Source organism: Ranitomeya variabilis, chromosome 3 (assembly GCF_051348905.1).
Source record: "Ranitomeya variabilis isolate aRanVar5 chromosome 3, aRanVar5.hap1, whole genome shotgun sequence".
Lineage (NCBI taxonomy): Eukaryota > Metazoa > Chordata > Amphibia > Anura > Dendrobatidae > Ranitomeya > Ranitomeya variabilis.
Window position 1 is genome coordinate 298,460,454 of NC_135234.1, and position 24,070 is coordinate 298,484,523.

The window sequence follows — 24,070 nt, forward strand, 5'->3', positions numbered from 1 at the left end:
TTGGGGTTAGGGTTGGGATTAGGGTTATGACTACAGTTGGGATTAGGATTAGGGGTGTGTTGGGGTTAGTGTTGAAGTTAGAAATGAGGGGTTTCCACTGTTTAGGCACATCAGGGGTCTCCAAACGCAACATGGCGCCACCATTGATTCCAGCCAATCTTGCATTCAAAAAGTCAAATGGTGCTCCCTCCCTTCCAAGCCCCGACGTGTGCCCAAACAGTGGTTTACCCCCACATTTGGGGTACCAGCGTACTCAGGACAAACTGGGCAACAACTGTTAGGGTCCAATTTCTCCTGTTACCCTTGCAAAAATAAAAAATTACTTGCTAAGACATAAATTTTGAGGAAAGAAGAATGATTTTTTATTTTCACGGCTCTGCGTTGTAAACTTCTGTGAAGCACTTGGGGGTTGAACGTGCTCATCACACATCTAGATAAGTTCCTTGGGGGGTCTAGTTTCCAAAATGGGGTCACTTGTGGGGTGTTTCTACTGTTTAGGCACATCAGGGGCTCTGCAAATGCAACGTGACGCCCGCAGACCATTCCATCAAAGTCTGCATTTCAAATGTCACTACTTCCCTTCCGAGCCCTGACGTGCACCCAGACAGTGGTTTACCCCCACATATGGGGTATCACTGTACTCACAACAAACTGGGCAACAAACATTAGGGCCCAATTTCTCCTGTTACCCTTGTGAAAATAAAAAATTGCTTGCTAAAACATCTTTTTTGAGGAAAGAAAAATGATTTTTTATTTTCACGGCTCTGCGTTGTAAACTTCTGTGAAGCACTTGGGGGTTGAACGTGCTCATCACACATCTAGATAAGTTCCTTGGGGGGTCTAGTTTCCAAAATGGGGTCACTTGTGGGGTGTTTCTACTGTTTAGGCACATCAGGGGCTCTGCAAATGCAACGTGACGCCCGCAGACCATTCCATCAAAGTCTGCATTCCAAAACGTCACTACTTCCCTTCCGAGCCCCGGCATGTGCCCAAACAGTGGTTTACCCCCACATATGGGGTATCAGCGTACTCAGGAGAAACTGGACAACAACTTTTGGGGTCCAATTTCTCCTGTTACCCTTGCAAAAATAAAAAATTCTGGGCTAAAAAAATATTTTTGAGGAAAGGAAACACATTTATTATTTTCACGGCTCTGCGTTATAAACTTCTGCGAAGCACTTGGGGGTTCAAAGTGCTCACCACACATCTAGATTAGTTCCTTGGGAGGTCTAGTTTCCAAAATGGGGTCACTTGTAGGGGAGCTCCAAGGTTTAGGCACACAGGGGCTCTCCAAACGCGACATGGTGTCCGCTAACGATTGGAGCTAATTTTCCATTCAAAAAGTCAAATGGCACGCCTCCCCTTCCGAGCCTTGTCGTGCACCCAAACAGTGGTTTACCCCCACATATGAGGTATCAACGTACTCAGCAGAAATTGCCCAACAAATTTTAGGATCCATTTTATCCTGTTGCCCATGTGAAAATGAAAAAATTGAGGCTAAAAGAAATTTTGTGTGAAAAAAAAGTACTTTTTCATTTTTACGGATCAATTTGTGAAGCACCTGAGACTTTAAAGTGCTCACTATGCTTCTAGATAAGTTCCTTGGGGGGGGTCTATTTTCCAAAATGGGGTCACTTGTGGGAGCGCTCCAATGTTTAGGCACACAGGGGCTCTCCAAACGTGACATGGTCTCTGCTAGCGATGGAGATATTTTTTCATTCAAAAAGTCAAATGGCGCTCCTTCCCTTCCGAGCCTTACCATGTGCCCAAACAGTGGTTTACCCCCACATGTGAGGTATCAGTGTACTCAGGAGAAATTGTCCAACAAATTTTATGATCCATTTTATCCTGTTGCCCATGTGAAAATGAAAAAATTGAGGCTAAAATAATTTTTTTGTGAAAAAAAAGTACTGTTTCATTTTTACGGATCAATTTGTGAAGCACCTGGGGGTTTAAAGTGCTCACTATGCTTCTAGATAAGTTCCTTGGGGGGTCTAGTTTCCAAAATGGGGTCACTTGTGGGGGAGCTCCAATGTTTAGGCACACGGGGGCTCTCCAAACGCGACATGGTGTCCGCTAAAGATTGGAGCCAATTTTTCATTCAAAAAGTCAAATGGCGCTCCTTTCCTTCCAAGCCCTGCCGTATGCCCAAACAGTGGTTTACCCCCACATATGAGGTATCAGCGTACTCAGGACAAATTGGACAACATCGTTCGTGGTCCAGTTTCTCCTTTTACCCTTGGGAAAATAAAAAAATTGTTGCTAAAAGATCATTTTTGTGACTAAAAAGTTAAATGTTCATTTTTTCCTTCCATGTTGCTTCTGCTGCTGTGAAACACCTGAAGGGTTAATAAACTTCTTGAATGTGGTTTTGAGCACCTTGAGGGGTGCAGTTTTTAGAATGGTGTCACTTTTGGGTATTTTCAGCCATATAGAACCCTCAAACTGACTTCAAATGTGAGGTGGTCCCTAAAAAAAATGGTTTTGTAAATTTTGTTGTAAAAATGGGAAATCACTGGTCAAATTTTAACCCTTATAACTTCCTAGCAAAAAAAAAATTTGTTTCCAAAATTGTGCTGATGTAAAGTAGACATGTGGGAAACGTTATTTATTAACTATTTTGTGTCACATAACTCTCTGGTTTAACAGAATAAAAATTCAAAATGTGAAAATTGCGAAATTTTCAAAATTTTCGCCAAATATCCGTTTTTTTTTTCACAAATAAACTCAGAAATTATCGACCTAAATTTACCACTAACATGAAGCTCAATATGTCACGAAAAAACAATCTCAGAATCGCTAGGATCCGTTGAAGCGTTCCTGAGTTATTACCTCATAAAGGGACACTGGTCAGAATTGCAAAAAACGGCAAGGTCATTAAGGCCAAAATAGGCTGGGTCATGAAGGGGTTAAGTACCCTTAGCGGCCGCCGTTAAAAGGCGTATCGGCGGTCGTTAAGGGGTTAAATTCCCAAATTTACACAATTGTAAATATTTATGCTCCTAATAAGGGATAAATTAAATTTTTAGATAAGTTGCTGAAAAAAAATTGAACCACTTAAAGGCATTCTTTTACTTTTAGGAGACTTTAATTTGGTCCCTGATAATATACTTGATGCCTCATCCTCAAATAGGCTTTACTTCCCCTCAAATAATTGGCTTTTTACTCACAAACTTTATAACATCTTTAGATGTTTAAACTCCACTTCAAGGGAAAACACGTATTTTTCTGATTCCCATTTGTCAGCTTCTCGCATTGATCTGATATTATCAGATGTGTTCTCCCTCCCTAGATTTTCCTCTATATCCATTGGTAATAAATCCATTTTGGATCATGCCAGTCATTGCCAAATTGATTGAAGGTCACGATTAATAATCAACCGTTGTGGAAGTGTAATGCTTCTATTTTTCAAAATCCTACATACCATGAGGAAATTTCAAGATCTCTTAACCTTTATTTTTCTGAGAATGTGTATGACCCTTCCAAGCCATTCCTCCAGTGGAACACGCACAAGGCGGTTCTACGTGGCCCTCTCTTTCATATTTCCTCCCGTATTAAAAATTTTAACCGCCAAAAGATTAAACATTTACAAGCCTTAATTAAAGATTAGGAGTTGGAGCTGGCATTGGCCAATAGCCCAACCCCTTGTTCCAAAACTTTGACTGATTTATCCCATCTTGGGAATGAATTGAGGGCCACAATTTTTTCATTTTATGACTCTGCAGTCTAACAATTAAAACTCAATCATTATATGTCCCTTAACAAGCCCACTCGTATTATGTTCAATAAAATTAAAAAGGTTAGAATACGTAACCGAATCGACAAGATCATTTCTCCTAAGTGCATTTCTCTCATCCACCCACAGGACATTGCAAATGAAATTGCACAATATTTCAATCAATTATAAAATTTGCGGTCTGATCCCTCTCTTCCCATTCCAGGTTCGAGATCTATTGATGACTTTTTGTCTTCTGTCAATCTTCCACAACTTGATCCATGGATGCAGACTTTTTAGCTGCTCCTTTTACTGCAGAAGAGATTAGTGACACAATAAAACAAATGAAATCTTATAAGGCCCCTGGTCCTGATGGTTAGAGCAATAATTATTATACCGTATATACTCGAGTATAAGCCGAGATTTTCAGCCCAAATTTTTGGGCTGAAAGTGCCCCCTCGGCTTATACTCGAGTCATGATCGGTGGTGGGGTCGGCGGTGAGCACTGTCATATACTTACCTAGTCCCGGCGATCCTGGCGCTCCCCCTGCACGTCCCACTGTCTTCGGTGCTGCAGCCTCTTCCCCTGAGCGGTCACGTGGGACCGCTCATTAGAGAAATGACTAGGCGGCTCCACCTCCCATAGGGGCGGAGCCGCCTATTCATTTCTCTAATGAAGCGGTGCCGGTGACCGCTGACAGAGAAAGAGGCTGCGGCACCGAAGACAGGCAGGGGGAAGGAGCGGGACGCCGGGAGCAGGTAAGTATGACATATTCACCTCTCCTCGTTCCACACGCCGGGCGTCGCCATCTTCCCGGCGTCTCTCCGCACTGACTGCAGGCAGAGGGCGCGATGACGCATATAGTGTGCGCGCCGCCCTCTGCCTGATCAGTCAGTGCGGAGAGACGCCGGGAAGATGGCGCCGAGGAGCTGCAAGCAAGAGAGGTGAGTATGTGTTTTTTTTTTTTTTTATTGCAGCAGCAGCTATGGGGCAATAATGGACGGTGCAGAGCACTATATGGCACAGCTATGGGGCAACGGTGCAGAGCACTATATGGCACAGCTATGGGGCAATAACGGTGCAGAGCTCTATATGGCACAGCTATGGGGCAATGGTGCAGAGCACTATATGGCACAGCTATGGGGCAATGGTGCAGAGCACTATATGGCACAGCTATGGGGCAATGGTGCAGAGCACTATATGGCACAGCTATGGGGCAATGGTGCAGAGCACTATATGGCACAGCTATGGGGCAACGGTGCAGAGCATTATATGGCACAGCTATGGGGCAATGGTGCAGAGCACTATATGGCACAGCTATGGGGCAATGGTGCAGAGCACTATATGGCACAGCTATGGGGCAACGGTGCAGAGCACTATATGGCACAGCTATGGGGCAATAATGGACGGTGCAGAGCACTATATGGCACAGCTATGGGGCAACGGTGCAGAGCACTATATGGCACAGCTATGGGGCAACGGTGCAGAGCACTATATGGCACAGCTATGGGGCAATGGTGCAGAGCACTATATGGCACAGCTATGGGGCAATAATGGACGGTGCAGAGCACTATATGGCACAGCTATGGGGCAACGGTGCAGAGCATTATATGGCACAGCTATGGGGCAATGGTGCAGAGCACTATATGGCACAGCTATGGGGCAATGGTGCAGAGCACTATATGGCACAGCTATGGGGCAACGGTGCAGAGCATTATATGGCACAGCTATGGGGCAACGGTGCAGAGCATTATATGGCACAGCTATGGGGCAACGGTGCAGAGCACTATATGGCACAGCTATGGGGCAATGGTGCAGAGCACTATATGGCACAGCTATGGGGCAATGGTGCAGAGCATTATATGGCACAGCTATGGGGCAATGGTGCAGAGCACTATATGGCACAGCTATGGGGCAATGGTGCAGAGCACTATATGGCACAGCTATGGGGCAACGGTGCAGAGCATTATATGGCACAGCTATGGGGCAATGGTGCAGAGCACTATATGGCACAGCTATGGGGCAATGGTGCAGAGCACTATATGGCACAGCTATGGGGCAACGGTGCAGAGCATTATATGGCACAGCTATGGGGCAACGGTGCAGAGCACTATATGGCACAGCTATGGGGCAATGGTGCAGAGCACTATATGGCACAGCTATGGGGCAATGGTGCAGAGCACTATATGGCACAGCTATGGGGCAATGGTGCAGAGCACTATATGGCACAGCTATGGGGCAACGGTGCAGAGCACTATATGGCACAGCTATGGGGCAACGGTGCAGAGCACTATATGGCACAGCTATGGGGCAATAACGGTGCAGAGCACTATATGGCACAGCTATGGGGCAACGGTGCAGAGCACTATATGGCACAGCTATGGGGCAACGGTGCAGAGCACTATATGGCACAGCTATGGGGCAACGGTGCAGAGCACTATATGGCACAGCTATGGGGCAATGGTGCAGAGCACTATATGGCACAGCTATGGGGCAACGGTGCAGAGCATTATATATATGGCACAGCTATCTATGGGGCAACGGTGCAGAGCATTGTATATATGGCACAGCTTTATGTGGAGTATCTATGGGGCAACGGTGCAGAGCATTATATATATGGCACAGCTTTATGTGGAGCATCTATGGGGCCATAATGAACGGTGCAGAGCATTATATATGGCACAGCTTTATGTGGAGCATCTATGGGGCCATAATGAATGGTATGGAGTATCTATTTCTAATTTTGAAATTCACCGGTACCTGCCGCATTTTCCACCCTAGGCTTATACTCGAGTCAGTAAGTTTTCCCAGTTTTTTGTGGCAAAATTAGGGGGGTCGGCTTATACTCGAGTATATACGGTAAATCATTCTGTGAAATTCTTGTCCCCCATTTAGTTCAAACTTTCTATGCCGCGGCGTCCGTTGGTTCTTTCCCTAGGGAAAATTTGGATGCCACAATTATACTTATTCCCAAGCCTCATACTAGTCCTGATCAAATAATTACTGTCCCATTTCATTAATTAATACTGATCTCAAAATTCATTCCACAGTCTTAGCTAACCGCCTTAACCTTATTTTGCCCAAATTAATTTCCACGGACCTGATTGGATTTATCAAGCACCGGCAATCCATTGAAGGTACCAGGAGCCTGATAAATATTATTAAATTAATTAATTCCCAAAAAATTAACTCCATTTTAATTTCCCTTGATGCAGAGAAAGCATTTGATCGCTTAAATTAGACTTTTCTCAAATGTTCCCTACAAAAATTTGGCTTTGATTTTGACTTTATAAATAAAATTATAGCTTTATATTTCGATACTCAGGCAAAAATGTATATTAATAATCACTTTTCTTCCCCATTTCCAATCTCTAATGGTACCCGGCACGGTTGCCCCCTTTCTCCATTGCTTTTTGCTCTTGCCATAGAGCCATTAGCCAAGCTCATTACAGATAACCCCTCCATAGAGGGAGTTTGCACGGACGGTAAGGAATTTAAAATCAGTTTATATGCTGATGATATTCCCCTGTCCCTTACCAATCCTTGTAATTCTATTCCACATTTGCAAACCCTAAACCCCTTAAGCCTCGAGGGTGGTTTGCACGTTAATTACCGGGCCAATTTTTACAATTCTGACCACTGTCCCTTTATGAGGTTATAACTCTGGAACGCTTAAACAGATCTTGGCCATTCTGACATTGTTTTCTCATGACATATTGTACTTCATGATAGTGGTAAAATTTATTTGATATAACTTGCGTTTATTTGTGAAAAAAATGGAAATTTGGCGAAAATTTTGAAAATTTCGCAATTTTTTAACTTTGAATTTTTATGCCCTTAAATCACAGAGATATGTCGTGCACAATACTTAATAAGTAACATTTCCCACATGTCTACTTTACATCAGCACAATTTTGGAACCAACATTTTTTTTTGTTAGGGAGTTATAAGGGTTGAAAGTTGACCAGCAATTTCTCATTTTTACAACACCATTTTTTTTTTAGGGACCACATCTCATTTGAAGTCATTTTGAGGGGTCTATATGATAGAAAATACCCAAGTGTGACACCATTCTAAAAACTGCACCCCTCAAGGTGCTCAAAACCACATTCAAGAAGTTTATTAACCCTTCAGGTGTTTCACAGGAATTTTTGGAATGTTTAAATAAAAATGAACATTTAACTTTTTTTCACACACAATTTATTTCAGCTCCAATTTGTCTTATTTTACCAAGGGTAACAGGAGAAAATGAACCCCAAAAGTTGTTGTACAAATTGTTCTGAGTACGCCGATACTCCATATGTGGGGGTAAACCACTGTTTGGGCGCATGGCAGAGCTCGGAAGAAAAGGAGCGCCATTTTACTTTTCAATGCAAAATTGACTGGAATTGAGATGGGACGCCATGTTGCGTTTGGAGAGCACCTGATGTGCCTAAACATTGAAACCCCCCACAAGTGACACCATTTTGGAAAGTAGACCCCTTAAGGAACTTATCTAGATGTGTGGTGAGCACTTTGACCCAACAAGTGCTTCACAGAAGTTTATAATGCAGAGCCGTAGAAATAAAAAATCATATTTTTTCACAAAAATGATCTTTTCCGCCCCAATTTTTTCTTTTCTCAAGGGTAAGAGAAGAAATTGGACCCCAAAAGCTGTTGTGCAATTTGTCCTGAGTACGCCGAAACCCCATATGTGGGGGTAAACGACTGTTTGGGCGCATGGCAGAGCTCGGAAGGGAAGGAGCGCCGTTTGACTTTTCAATGCAAAATTGACTGGAATTGAGATGGGACACCATGTCGTGTTTGGAGAGCCCCTGATGTGCCTAAACATTACAACTCCCACAAGTGACATTATTTTTGAAAGTAGACCCCCTAAGGAACTTATCTAGATGTGTTTTGAGAGCTTTGAACCCCCAAGTATTTCACTACAGTTTACAACGCAGAGCCGTGAAAATAAAAAATCTTTTTTTTTCCCCACAAAAATGATTTTTAGCCCCCCAAATTTTTATTTTTTAAAGGATAACAAGAGAACTTGGACCCCAAAAGTTGTTGTGCAATTTGTCCCGAGTACGCGGATACCCCATATGTTGGGGTAAACCCCTGTTTGAGCGCATGGGAGAGCTCGGAAGGGAAGGAGCACTGTTTTACTTTTTCAACGCAGAATTGGCTGGAATTGAGATCGGACGCCATGTCGCGTTTGGAGAGCCCCTGATGTGCCTGAACAGTGGAAACTCCCCAATTCTACCTGAAACCCTAATCCAAACACACCCCTAATCCCAACGGTAACCCTAACCACACCCCTAACCCTGACACACCCCTAACCCTAATCCCAACCATAAATGTAATCCAAACCCTAACCCTAACTTTAGCCCCAACCCTAACTTTAGCCATAACCCTAGCTCCATCCCTAGCCCTAACCCTAGCCCTAATTCTAATGGGAAAATGGAAATATATTTTTTTTATTTTATTATTTTTGCCTAAGGGGGTGATGAAGGGGGGTTTGATTTACTTTTGATAGCGTTTTTTATATCGGATTTTTATGATTGGCAGCTGTCACACTAAAAGATGCTTTTTATAGCAAAAAAGTTTTTGCGTCTCCACATTTTGAGACCTATAATTTTTCCATATTTTGGTCCACAGAGTCATGTGAGGTCTTGTTTTTTGCGGGACGAGTTGACGTTTTTATTGGTAACATTTTTAGGCACTTTACAGTTTTTGATCGCTTTTTATTCCGATTTTTGTGAGGCAGAATGATCAAAAACCAGCTATTCATGAATTTCTTTTGGGGAGGCGTTTATACCGTTCCACGTTTGGTAAAATTGATAAAGCAGTTTTATTCATCAGGTCAGTACGATTACAGCGATATCTCATTTATATCATTTTTTTATGTTTTGGCGCTTTTATACGATAAAAGCTATTTTATAGAAAAAATAATTATTTTGGCATCGCTTTATTCTGAGGACTATAACTTTTTATTTTTTTGCTTATGATGCTGTATGGCGGTTTGTTTTTTGCGGGACAAGATGACGTTTTCAGCGGTACCATGGTTATTAATATCCATCTTTTTGATCGCGTGTTATTCCACTTTTTGTTCAGCGGTATGATAATAAAGCGTTGTTTTTTGGCTTTTTTTTTTTCTTACGGTGTTCACTGAAGGGGTTAACTAGTGGGACAGTTTTATAGGTTGGGTAGTTACGGACGCAGCGATAATAAATATGTGCACTTTTTTTTTTTTTTAGATAAAGAAATGTATTTATGGGAATAATTTTTTTATGTAGGAATTTTTTTTATTTTTTTTTACACATGTGGAATTTTTTTTTTTTTACTTTGTCCCAGGGGGGACATCACAGATCGCTGATCTGACAGTTTGCACAGCACTCTGTCAGATCAGCGATCTGACTGACAGGGCAGCAGGCTTACCAGCGCCTGCTGTGGACCTGGAAGTACTCCCTGCAGGACCCGGATGCAGCCCCGCGGCCATTTTGGATCCGGGGACTGCAGGGAGGAGACACTCGGTACAAGGTGAGTACATCAGCCCCCTCCCTGTGCGATGCTTCCCTGTACCGCCAGTACACTGCGATCATGTTTGATCACAGTGTGCCGGGGGCGGTCCGTAACGGCTCCTGGCACATAGTGCCGGATGTCAGCTGCGATAGTCAGCTGACACCGGGCCGCGCTCCCCCCGTGAGCGTGGCCGATCGCATATGACGTACTATCCCGTCACTGGGAATTAAGTCCCAGGTCACCTTGACGGGATAGTACGTCATATGGGATTAAGGGGTTAAAAAAAAAAAATCATTTTTTTCATATTTTAAAATAAACAAGTCCAAGTCGAAAATTTTTCAATTTAATATCATGGATTCTCAAATCCAGAGTATAAAGTATATTTCACCCTGGAGATGGGCGGAGAGGGATATTGTTTATTTGGGTCTGCGGTTTTCTAGAAACCTTAGCTCCTTGATTCCCAGCAATTTGGATTCTCTTATTGCTTCCATTTCTTAAGAGTTTAGATTTTATGATGATAAAGTATTATCGTGGTGGGGAAAGTGCCTTATTGTAAAATCAATAATTCTTCCCAAGATTCTCTAGGTCTTCAAGTCCCTTCCTTTACTTGTTTCTACTTCCTATTTGACCAGTTTGCAGGCACACCTCAATCTGTTTGTTTGGGGCAACAAGAGAGCTCGTATAGCCTCTAGTCAACTGTATAAACAAATTGCGTGGAAGTATGGGTCTTCCTAATGTTTCGGCCTATTATTTCTCTAATTTAATTAAACAGAGTCTATATTGGTGGTCTGCAGATCACACACCTTCATGGGTGGAATTGGAATTATATTTTAATAGAAATTCTCCACCTTGTAATATTATGAATTCACCTCTAAGTCTTTGCTTCGGTATGATCATCCAATTTTTGTAGCTGTTCTGGTGGCATGGCGGAAATTTCTCAAAATTAAAAGCGGTTTTGCCAAGATGGAGCTTATGCTGAGACTTCCCCTCTCTTTTTTGGCTACTGTTTTCTCGTTTGATCTGCATTCAAATTGGGCTGACTGGGGAATCTCTAAACTACATGACATCTTTGATGGTAACAAGTTTGTGTCATTTACCCACCTTAAAGATAGGTTTGGTGTTCCCTCATCGGCTTTTATGCAGTTTACCATTTTAAAGGATTTTTTGAGGCCACTGGTGACTGGTCGCCCTCCTTTATCGGAGCTGGCGATTAACCCCTTAATGACCGCCAATATGTCTTTTAACTGACCTGAGATATAAGAGAATAGCATCCCCATACAGGAGACAATCAAGCAGCTGCCGGCTGTACACTATAGCTGACAACTTGTTGCATTAGCCAAGATCAGTGTTTGCACCGCCCTTAGATGCTGCTGTCAATAGTGACTACATCATTATAAATGGTTAACAGAGTGTGGGGGCTTCCTCTTTATCCCAACTGGTGCCCTCCGATCATGAGTGTGTGGTCCTGATGTTTGCGACGGCAATTCATAACCAAATAGCGGCCTTAGAGTCTGCCGGCTGTTGTAAACTGTTCAGGAGTAAGCGGCATTTATGTGGTCAACATACACTTTTTCATTTCTGTCATGCCACTTTGCATTATTTCCTGAAAATCACCTGAAGGGTTAATAAACTACCTGACTGCAGTTTTCAATGTCAGGGGGTGCGGTTTTTAAAATGGTATCACGTTTGGGGGTTTCCCAATATATGAGACCCCCTAAAGGCACTTCAAACCTGGATAGTCCCCTAAAAAAATAAATGTTGTAAATTTCCTTGAAAAAATGAAAAATTGCTGCTACATTTTTAAACCTCCTAAAATGCTAACAAAATACAATAACATTTTACAAATGGTGCTGATGTAAAGCGGACATGTGGGAAATGTTATTTATTAATGGTTTGCTGTGGTATGACTATCTGGATTAAAGGGATATTCATTCAAAGTTTGAAAATTGCTAATTTTTTAACATTTTTCTCCAATTTTTTATATTTTTTATAAATGAACAAAACATATTGACCTAAATTTACTATTATCATAAAGTATAATGTGTCACGAAAAAACAATCTCAAAATCACTGGGATTTGATGAAGTGTTGCACAGTTATTACAACATAAAGTGACACTGGTCAGATTTAAAAAATTTGGCTCCGTCACTAAGGGGTTAATATTTTATGCAACTCTGGTCATAGCATATTTTGGTCTACTCAATATATCTACCAGTGGTTTAATAATGATTTCAAAATTATAAAATCCCCATACATGAGCAAATGGGAATCTACTTTGAATCTTTCTGTAGCTCGAGATGATTGGGAACTGGCCATGTCCTTGACTTATTCTGCCACCATGTCCATGGCTCTTCATGAGTCTTATTTTATGCTTATCTCTAGGTGGTATTATTCACCGTCTCGCTTAGCATTTATTAATCCTTCCAATTCCCCTCTCTGCTGGAGGGATTGTGGACATTAAAGTAGCCTTTCCCATTTGTTTTGGTTTTGTCTATGTATTAGACCTTTTTGGGATGAAAGCTCTTCTCATTTCTATTATATTAAAACGTTCGGATTTTTCTCTCTCTCCTCAGTTGGCCCTGCTCTTGTTGAATGCAGATCAATTGACTCCCACCTTTTAGGAAACTTGTTATAGATCTGCTTTTAGTTTCTAAGAATGCTATTTTTTTTTTGTTAATCTTCTAAAGTACCCTCTTCACAAGAAATTATTGACAAACTGGCTTTGCATAAATCCTATGAACAAAAAATAGAATTAATCTTACCGGTAATTCGGTTCCTAGGAACCTTCCACGACAGCGGTACCCGGAGGATGTCTCACCGCCCTAATGGGGGACAGGAACACAGAGGTTAAATACCCTCGCCTTCCTGCCACCTCCAGTGTTTTTTCTGGACACAGTAGTATGTATAATTACCAACTCTGTGCAGGAACCCCTCAATAAATATCGTCAATAGGGAGGGAAATTAGTGTTGTCGTGGAAGGTTTCTAGAAACCGAATAACCGGTAAGACTAATTCTATTTTCTCTAGTCACCTTCCACGACAGCGGTACCGGAGTAGTACCAACAAATAATTTCTTAGGGAGGGACGACAGCCTGCTGAACTCGTCTGCCGAATGTTAAATCCCTGTTACAAGTCTAATCTGTAGTGCCTGGTGAACGTGTGAACCGACGACCAGGTGGCGGCTCTGCAGATCTGCTCCGTGGATGTGTCTCCTCTCTCTGCCCATGATGTCGACACGGACTGTGTAGTTTGGGCTTTTAGTGATAAAGGAGGGGATAAGTTCTGACATGATTATGCAAGGGCTATGGCTTGCTTAATCCAATTGGCAATTGTGTTCTTTGCCACCTTTTTGCCCTTGTTCCTTCCTGAGTATTGGATAAATAAACTTCGATCAATCCTCCAGCTCTCAGTCTGCTGGAGGTAGAAAAGAACCGTCCTTCGGACATCAAGGTGTGGAAGGACTCTTCCTTCATGTTGGAAGGGTCTGGGCAGAATGAGGGCAGCACTATGTCCAGACCTCTATGAAAGTCTGACGTTACCTTAGGTAAAAATGATGGGTCTAGACGAAGGATTATACTGTCAGTTGTTACCCAGAAATAAGGTCCTTGCATGGAAAGAGACTATTTCTCCTACCCGTCTAGCAGAGGTAATGGACTAGAAAGCCAGTTTTGAGGGTGAGAACTTTTAAGGAAGATTCTGATAAAGGTTCAAATGGAGATTGTGTCAGACTATTTAGTACCAAATTCAGGTCCCAGGTGGGGACACGAATAAGCACTGTGGGACAGAGTCTACTGGCTGAAGTCATGAAGCGTTTTATCCAACGATGGTTGGCCAAATCCTGGTCAAAAAAATGAACTAAGTGCAGAGACCTGAACCTTTAATGTACTCGGCCTAAGTCCTAACTCTAGACCTCTCTGGAGGAAGTTTAGGATCTGGGCAACATTCGGATGGAAAAGATCCGGAGTATTCGGAGAGCACCATGAAGAAAATTTCTTCCAGACTTTGCCATAAATGGCGTTGGTTACCGGCTTCCTACTTTTCTGAAGAGTCTGAATTACTTCATAAGACCTCTTGCTCTCAGAATTTCGGCTTCAGTAGCCATGCTGCGAGGTTCAATCTGTGTAGGTTCGGGTGTAATGAAAGACCTTGATGACGAAGGTTGCTCTTCTGGGGTAATTGTATTGGACCCTCGTGGGCCATCTCCAACAGTGCACTGTACCCACCCCTTCCCGGCCACATAGGGGCAATCAGAATTGTAGTGACCCGTTCGGATAGGATTTTCTGGAGAGTTTTTGACAGAATCGGGATAGGCGGGAAAGCGTAAGCAAGGTCGAACTCCCAGGTGTGTGACAAAGCGTCTGTGCCCAGTGCTTTGTCTGTCATGTTTAGAAAAAAATATGCTTGTAGTTTGGCATTCTGGCTGTTGACGAATAAGTCTACGTCCGGGATCCCCCATCGGGAAACTAGAGAGAGGAAGACTTCCTGATCCAGGCACCATTCTCCCGGATGTATATCTTTTCTGCTGAGAAAGTCTGCCTGGATGTTGGCAGACCCCTTTAGATGGACTGCCGTGATAGATAAAAGGTGCCGTTCTGCCCACGAAAAAATTCTCGCAGACAGATTTTTTAATTTCTCGAACCCCCTTGATGACGGAGGTAAGCTACCGTGGTCACGCTGAGTATACTTTGACATGGTGACCCTGGAGAAGAGTCAATGCGGCCTTTAAGGCCTCCTCCACTGCCTTCAGCTCCCTGAAGTTTGATGAGCAGGCTCTGATGTTCGGAGACCATATTGCCCTGTAAGTGAGAATTCTCTACTAAAGCTCCCCATCCCCTTCGACTGGAATCTGAAGTGAGAATCGACAGTGGGATCTGGTCCCAACTGACCCCTGTGGAAGATTCCGGAGACAGAACCACCATGTCAGCGATGTTCTGACATGGTTGGAAAGGAGAACTTTAACAGGGAGCTCTGTTGCCTGTCCCAAGAAGACACTACGTGTGTCTGAAGGATTCTGGTATGGGCTTGTGCCCATGGTACCATCTGGATACAAGAGGTTAGGGACCCCAAAATGGACATGTGTCTCAGAGTAGGTGTCCTCAGGGTTTTGTACTTCTTTATCCTTTGCATCAGATCCTGGGAAATTGCGAATCTTAGGAATTTCCTGAATTTCTGATGGATGGGGACATGATAAAATGCGTCCGTAAACGCACTGTAGCCTTCGCCCAGTTCTGACCTATCAGGGGAATAGCAGATCTTATTGATTCCATTTTGAATCTTCTGTAAGTAATCACCCGATTTAAGGGTTTCAGATTGATAATTATACTGTGCTTCCCTGAAGGTTTTCTGATTAGAAATATAGAGAGCGTAGAGGGCTAGCACTCGACTGTTGTGAACGTGATGGTGCCAGTGAACGGAGCCAAAGGTTCCATCAATCATGAAGTCATATAATCACTGCACTCGTACTATACAAAATGTTTCTTTTAGGTGAAAAATATTTATTGGAACAGTGCTGTGGTGGAGCGATAGGCAAAAAACGTTTCGGCCAACCTATGGCCTTGATCACATTATCGCTGAAACAGACAGAACAAAAGAACAAAGAATAACTATACACGAATAAAATTTACATAGATACAATGTCGAGAACATATCAGGATCAATGCCGAAATGAAGTCATATCAAACAAAATGTAAAAAAATCAATACATAATACATGATACAAAGACACCAAAATTGAGAGAATGGTTTACAGAGATACGGAGTACATCATAAAAAGACACTACTCAAAAGACGGTAAGGACCATTGAGCATACCCTTATGCAGTGCTGTCTTTAGATAGATCTACGGTGTCGCTGAGGCTATAGACCAGACAGATAAACCACAGTCCTGTAGAGGGCAATAGGGAGTACATGTTATAATAGGCTAAACAAATGGATAGAATATATACGTAGGGCAGGCTGGTAATGGTATTTATAAGCGCTCGGCAACCCAGAAGGGCCGAAATTGTAAAGCAAGATATAGAGGATATAGACCCTAAAGGATATACGTCCCAGAGTGAAGATGTGATTGTATAAATAGATTATAGCCATGTTGATCGTGTAGGGAGGGGCCCCAGTACATCCCCTGATACGTGGAGAAAAATAGTTATAACATACTTGCCAATCGATTTTATATTGCTAGAGCCAGATATGTAGCAAAAAATTGCCGTTGTAGTATAGGGCTGAACCATAAATATGGGTATAGCTGTGGAAAGAATTGCATATAGTGGGTATGTTGTCTGGTGAGCCCATATATGATGGTTGTATAGCCACACACTACCTGCCAGGGTATAGGATCAACAAAAGCCAGCCTATGATACTTCCTCAGTTTTTCAATAGTCAGAGGGGAGTGGGTATGCACAAATTTAGCTGTGAAAGAAAGGACAGCATAAATTTAGACAGTAGCCCTAGTGATAATACCAGTAACTTATCTGAATGATGGCACTACCTCACATTGGTGGCGGAGATCCTAGTAGCCGGATACAGCGTTGGTGGCCAAGTGGGAATGGCTGACACACAACCGTGTCAAAGCGCAGGAACAGTCTGCAGCCAGTGGCATTCTGGCACCATATAAAGGCCCGGCCGGTCACCTGACCGGATGTAATGAGGGACGCCAGCGTCTGCGCAGTAAGTGCAGACAATGGGAGAGCAGTGAGGCGCAAGATGGCGCCGACGCATGCGCAGTGCGTACGGGAAAGAGGCCTACCCTGTGATAGGCAGATGTGCGTTGTGCGGAGGTACGCCTGCGCAAGGCTGTAAAAAGTGGCGCGATTGCGCTGTGTGAGGGCTTGGCCGGTATCATTACCGGACACGATATGAGAGGCCCGCGCATGCGCAGTATATGCAGGGAATCAGAGGTAAGATGGTGTCGGCGCATGCGCAGTACACACAGAGGGCAGTGCCTCCTAACGGTGGAAAAGCTAATCCTGAGGGATAATGCAGTATGTCATTTCAAGCACAGGGTGCAAGGTTAACCGTTTGTGGAGAACTGTGTGTGGAAGGGGATAAAAGGCCTATAACACAGCAGACCTCGCAGACATGGAAAAGCGAACAGTACAAATATAATAAACATAATAAACATTTATATGGTAGGAGTCCAAACGGAAGGAGATAAGTAAGGTTGAAGAAATAAAATAAATGAAAATAAAGGAATGAAATAAAATGGAAATTAATGGGGGATGGAGAGTATTGCAAAGGTAAGGGAAATATGGGAATAAACATGACCAAAACAAAAAATGGAAAAAAATAAAAAAATAATAATAATGCAACAATATAGTAAAAATAAAAAATAAAAACAAGAAAACAAAACCGGATAAATGAATATGTAATGAAAAAAAAACGGAAAAAAGGGGGGCACTAGTTAAAGAACTTGGGGGTGTGGGTCTTACCATCTCGAGTGCGCAAATGGTTGAAGCTATTTGTGCAGTGGCTCAGTTCATCTATAAAAATACAAAGTTAATTATGATAGCCAATCCATCTCACGGTTCAATCCCCTAGTGTGGAGGGTGTCTAGGGTGTATACCCAAAACGTTTCCCTTTGTTTTAGAAGTTGGATGTGATTTCCTCCCCTCCTTGGGCGAGGGACCTTCTCGATAACCTGGAACCTGAGTTGGGCAACGTTATGCCGTGCAGAGGTAGGGGTAACCACAATTTCTCACACCTAATGGTGGATTTATGGCTAGATATTCAATCCCTCACAGCCTGGGTAGTCTCACCCACGTATAGTAACCCACACGGGCATTTAATCATGTAGACTACAAAGTTTGTTTCACAAGTGTAATAATCCCTAATTGGATATGACTTACCAGTCCAGGGATGTACTATTTCATTGCCCTTAATGATATTGGAGCAACTCCTGCAATTCAAACAGGGAAAAGTGCCCGTTCTTTTAAGACCGGTTAAAGTCCTTGTGGATGGTGTTTTTTGTGATCCCAAGTCTGCACACTACTTTGTCCCGTATATTTTTGGGTCGTCTCGTGCACATCAGCGGTGGATCTTTGAAAATAGGGATGTTTGGGTAGGCTTTTTTCAAAAGAGGCCAGTGTCCCCGAATAAGATTGTGTATTATGCGCATAGTGGGGTGGTGGTTATGTACAAATGGGAGCCTTGGGTTTTTTTGTTCACTGGTTAACATGATATCAGGGTCATTAAGGGCTCTAGTGGATTCCACATTGAGGAGGTTGGTCGGATAGTTGCGAGCCATGAATTTGTTGGACATTTCCTGCATCCTGATCTCCCTGGTTGGAGGGTCGGACACAATTCTGGTCACTCGTTTAAATTGTGATCTGGGAAGGCTATTTTTGATGGACTTAGGATGACAACTGTTATATAGTAGGAGGCTGTTACAATCCGTAGGTTTTGTGTAAATATCTGTGCTGAGGTTACCCTGGACGTCCTTCAGTACCTTGGTGTCTAAAAATGTAACCTCACTTGTATGATGTACCAGTGTAAAGGACAGCTCGTGTCTGACATTATTTATGGCATTGTGGAACGCAACAAGACTCGTTTGATCACCCCGCCATATACAAAAAATATCATCCATGTACCTGTACCAGGTAAGCGCATGTTGTAGGAAGAGGGGGTTGGAGTACACGTATTCTTGTTCAAACCGGTCCATGTAGAGATTGGCATAAGCAGGGGCAACATTAGACCCCCATGGCGCTCCCGCATGTCTGCATGAAAAAATCATCTTCAAATAAGAAATTTTCTCTGAGTACTAGGTTCAGTAAATCCATGCAGAGTTCCTGAGTCCCTTTGTCAATATTGGCCTCATTGAGTGTTAGGGTTACTGCTTCCATGCCCTTGTCGTGTGTGATGGATGTGTATAAGCTGTTGACATCCAGTGTGCATAGAAGGCTATCTCATGGGACGTTTTTAATGTTCCGGATCTTCCCCAAGAAGTCCCCAGTGTCTAATATGAAAGACTTGGTCAGTCGGGTATAGGGTGTCAGGAATTTCTCAAGAAAAATGGATAATGGATTAAGTATTGAGTCTGTGGATGCCACTATGGGGGGGCCCTGGGGGATTTTGGAGATTTTTGTGAATTTTGTGAAGGATATAGATTACAGGGGTCACTGGATGGTGATTGATAAGATACGTCCTCGTCTTGTTGTCGATGGTCTTAAGTCCTTCATCTACCCAGTAAGGACATAAAATCGAGGGATCGGGAAAAGGAGAAAAAGAGACTCATTGGCTATGACCTACACTGTGCAACCCTAGGGGAATATCATCGACAAGGAAAAATACCCCGAAGCTTATGGTGCAATCTACGTCCAACTCTATTTTCGGACAATGGAAAATATTGTGCTACTTTTCAGAAGATTTTGAACAAATGCTCTTTTGATATCATACTACTGACTATCGAGTACCTTCAGGAAGCTATTAAAAACACCAAGGAAAAGATTGAGAGCATCGAAACCCAACTAACTTATACCTTGAGTAGTACGGAATTTTCTAGTAAGGTGGACTCTATACTCATTACACACCAAAAGACTTTGGAAGAAAGAAAACGTACCAAATTCCAGAGGGACACGGAAGACTACTTAACTAACAACGTTTATAAATGGGAGGACCCCTTTCCCAGACGTCCAAGACCCAGATACCGTCGCGCACCAGGAGGGAACTACCCCTCAGGGGGCTCCTCACCTGCCGGGGACTCCTCTGCAGGATCCGGCAGCGAGATTGGTGGGACCCAAGCATCAGGACCTCGTTTTTTTTTTTTAGGACAAAACGCACGCCAACCAGGAGGTCAAAGAAAAAGGAACGGGGATCGCCACATGACGCTCAGATCACAGGTAGGAGTCCAAACTCTGTAATTAACATCTCTGACTAAACTCTTTCTCCCCTAGAACTAAAGGTCCTGAACATGGGTCTATCTTTTTGTCCCACCCCCAGAAGGGACTCCTTTCAACTTGAAAGGGACCTACAGCGTTTTTACAGGAATATCAGACTCAAGGTACATTTTGAGGAAACCACCAATCCCACTGTTAGTGGTTCAAGTAAAGTAGATCACCGCTCCAAACCGAGGGACCCAAGATCACAATAGAACAGTTGGGCTTGAGGAATCAGAGTACCTTTATCCCACCTAAGTCCAACCATGCTGTTGAGACTTTTGTCAGTTTATTTGACAGAGACATTAAAAAAACCTTACACGACCAACGCTTGGGCTTCCTCCCCGTCCACCACAACCTTAACCCCCTGGAAAAACAGGCTCTTGATTCACTTAGTGAGAATAAGAATATTATAATTAAACCAGCGGACAATGGGGGAGCCATCGTGGTCATGAACAAAAACTACTATATGACCGAGGTTAGGAGACAGCTGTCAGACACAAATACTTATAAAAAAAAAATACAGACTGACCCGACCCATTCCATACGACAAAAAATCAATTCGGTGGTAAATAAACATCTACAACTTAAGACCATCGACAACAAGACGATTATTTTTCTAGATGAACTGACCCACTGCACAAATAGCTTCAACCATTTGCGCACTCAAGATGGTAAGACCCACACCCCCAAGTTCTTTAACTAGTGCCCCCCTTTTTTTCCGTTTTTTTTTTCATTACATATTCATTTATCCGGTTTTGTTTTCTTGTTTTTATTTTTTATTTTTACTATATTGTTGCATTATTATTATTTTTTTATTTTTTCCATTTTTTGTTTTGGTCATGTTTATTCCCATATTTCCCTTACCTTTGCAATACTCTCCATCCCCCATTAATTTCCATTTTATTTCATTCCTTTATTTTCATTTATTTTATTTCTTCAACTTTACTTATCTCCTTCCGTTTGGACTCCTACCATATAAATGTTTATTATATTTGTACTGTTCGCTTTTCCATGTCTGCGAGGTTTGCTGTGTTAGGGTATGTGTCCACGTTCAGGATTGCATCAGGATTTGGTCAGGATTTTTCATCAGTATTTGTAAGCCAAAACCAGGAGTGGAACAATCAGAGGAAAAGTATAATAGATGCTCCACTTCTGCATTTATCACCCACTCCTGGTTTTATAAATACTGATGTAAAATCCTGACCAAATCCTGATGCAATCCTGAACGTGGACACATACCCTCATAGGCCTTTTATCCCCTTCCACACACAGTTCTCCACAAACGGTTAACCTTGCACCCTGTGCTTGAAATGACATACTGCATTATCCCTCAGGATTAGCTTTTCCACCGTTAGGAGGCACCGCCCTCTGTGTGCACTGCGCATGCGCCGACACCATCTTACCTCTGACTCCCTGCATATACTGCGCATGCGCGGGCCTCTCATATCGTGTCCGGTAATGTTACCGACCAAGCCCTCACACAGCGCAATCGCGCCACTTTTTACAGCCTTGCGCAGGCGTACCTCCGCACATCTGCCCATCACAGGCTAGGCCTCTTTCCCGTACGCACTGCGCATGCGTCAGCGCCATCTTGCGCCTCACTGCTCTCCCATTGTCTGCACATACTGCGCAGACGCTGGCGTCCCTCATTACATCCAGTCAGGTGACCGGCCGGGCCTTTATATGGCGTCAGAATGCCACTGGCTGCAGCCTGTTCCTGCACTTTGACACGGTTGTGTGTCAGCCATTCCCACTTGGCCACCAACGCTGTATCCGGCTACTAGGATCTCCGCCACCAATGTGAGGTAGCGCCATCCTTCAGATAAGTTACTGGTATTATCACTAGGGCTACTGTCTACATTTATGCTGTCCTTTCTCTCACAGCTAAATTTGGGCATACCCACTCCCCTCTGACTATTGAAAAACTGAGGAAGTATCATAGGCTGGCTTTTGTTGATCCTATACCCTGGCAGGTAGTGTGTGGCTATACAACCATCATATATGGGCACAACAGACAACATACCCAATATATGCATTTCTTTCCACAGCTATACCCATATTTATGGCTCAGCCCTATACTACAACGGCAATTTTTTGCTACATATCTGGCTCTAGCAATACAAAATCGATTGGCAAGTATGTTAACTATTTTTCTCCACGTATCAGGGGATGTACTGGGGCCCTCCCTACACGATCAACATGGCTATAATCTATTTATACAATCACATCTTCACTCTGGGACATACAGTGGGGCAAAAAAGTATTTAGTCAGTCAGCAATAGTGCAAGTTCCACCACTTAAAAAGATGAGAGGCGTCTGTAATTTACATCATAGGTAGACCTCAACTATGGGAGACAAACTGAGAAAAAAAAATCCAGAAAATCACATTGTCTGTTTTTTTATCATTTTATTTGCATATTATGGTGGAAAATAAGTATTTGGTCAGAAACAAAATTTCAACTCAATACTTTGTAATATATCCTTTGTTGGCAATGACAGAGGTCAAACGTTTTCTGCAAGTCTTCACAAGGTTGCCACACACTGATGTTGGTATGTTGGCCCATTCCTCCATGCAGATCTCCTCTAGAGCAGTGATGTTTTTGGCTTTTCGCTTGGCAACACGGACTTTCAACTCCCTCCAAAGGTTTTCTATAGGGTTGAGATCTGGAGACTGGCTAGGCCACTCCAGGACCTTGAAATGCTTCTTAGGAAGCCACTCCTTCGTTGCCCTGGCGGTGTGCTTTGGATCATTGTCATGTTGAAAGACCCAGCCACATTTCATCTTCAATTCCCTTGCTGATGGAAGGAGGTTTGCACTCAAAATCTCACGATACATGGCCCCATTCATTCTTTCATGTACCCGGATCAGTCGTCCTGGCCCCTTTGCAGAGAAACAGCCCCAAAGCATGATGTTTCCACCACCATGCTTTACAGTAGGTATGGTGTTTGATGGATGCAACTCAGTATTCTTTTTCCTCCAAACACGACAAGTTGTGTTTCTACCAAACAGTTCCAGTTTGGTTTCATCAGACCATAGGACATTCTCCTAAAACTCCTCTGGAGCATCCAAATGCTCTCTAGCAAACTTCAGACGGGCCCGGACATGTACTGGCTTAAGCAGTGGGACACGTCTGGCACTGCCGGATCTGAGTCCATGGTGGCGTAGTGTGTTACTTATGGTAGGCCTTGTTACATTGGTCCCAGCTCTCTGCAGTTCATTCACTAGGTCCCCCCGCGTGGTTCTGGGATTTTTGCTCACCGTTCTTGTGATCATTCTGACCCCACGGGGTGGGATTTTGCGTGGAGCCCCAGATCGAGGGAGATTATCAGTGGTTTTGCATGTCTTCCATTTTCTAATTATTGCTCCCACTGTTGATTTCTTCACTCCAAGCTGGTTGGCTATTGCAGATTCAGTCTTCCCAGCCTGGTGCAGGGCTACAATTTTGTTTCTGGTGTCCTTTGACAGCCCTTTGGTCTTCACCATAGTGGAGTTTGGAGTCAGACTGTTTGAGGGTGTGCACAGGTGTCTTTTTATACTGATAACAAGTTTAAACAGGTGCCATTACTACAGGTAATGAGTGGAGGAAAGAGGAGACTCTTAAAGAAGAAGTTACAGGTCTGTGAGAGCCAGAAATCTTGATTGTTTGTTTCTGACCAAATACTTATTTTCCACCAGAATATGCAAATAAAATGATAAAAAAACAGACAATGTGATTTTCTGGATTTTTTTTTCTCAGTTTGTCTCCCATAGTTGAGGTCTACCTATGATGTAAATTACAGACGCCTCTCATCTTTTTAAGTGGTGGAACTTGCACTATTGCTGACTGACTAAATACTTTTTTGCCCCACTGTATATCCTTTAGGGTCTATATCCTCTATATCTTGCTTTACGATTTCGGCCCCTCTGGGTTGCCGAGCGCTTATAAATACCATTACCAGCCTGCCCTACGTATATATTCTATCCATTTGTTTAGCCCATTATAAC

At 43.0% G+C, this 24,070-nt stretch overlaps 1 protein-coding gene across 21 annotated transcripts in view; it reads right to left on the reverse strand.

The window, feature by feature from the left end:
• The window catches only part of PUM1 (pumilio RNA binding family member 1), a 401,680-nt gene that overhangs the window by 92,281 nt on the left and 285,329 nt on the right, over window positions 1-24,070 (reverse strand). For 12 of the 21 annotated variants that reach the window (XM_077295564.1, XM_077295579.1, XM_077295569.1 and 9 more), the window contains one exon: window positions 12,982-13,041. The exons of the other annotated variants lie outside the window; for them this stretch is intronic. In XM_077295564.1, coding sequence (XP_077151679.1) covers window positions 12,982-13,041 — 60 coding nt within the window. The remainder of the gene's footprint in view (window positions 1-12,981; window positions 13,042-24,070) is intronic. 21 annotated transcript variants of the gene reach the window in all.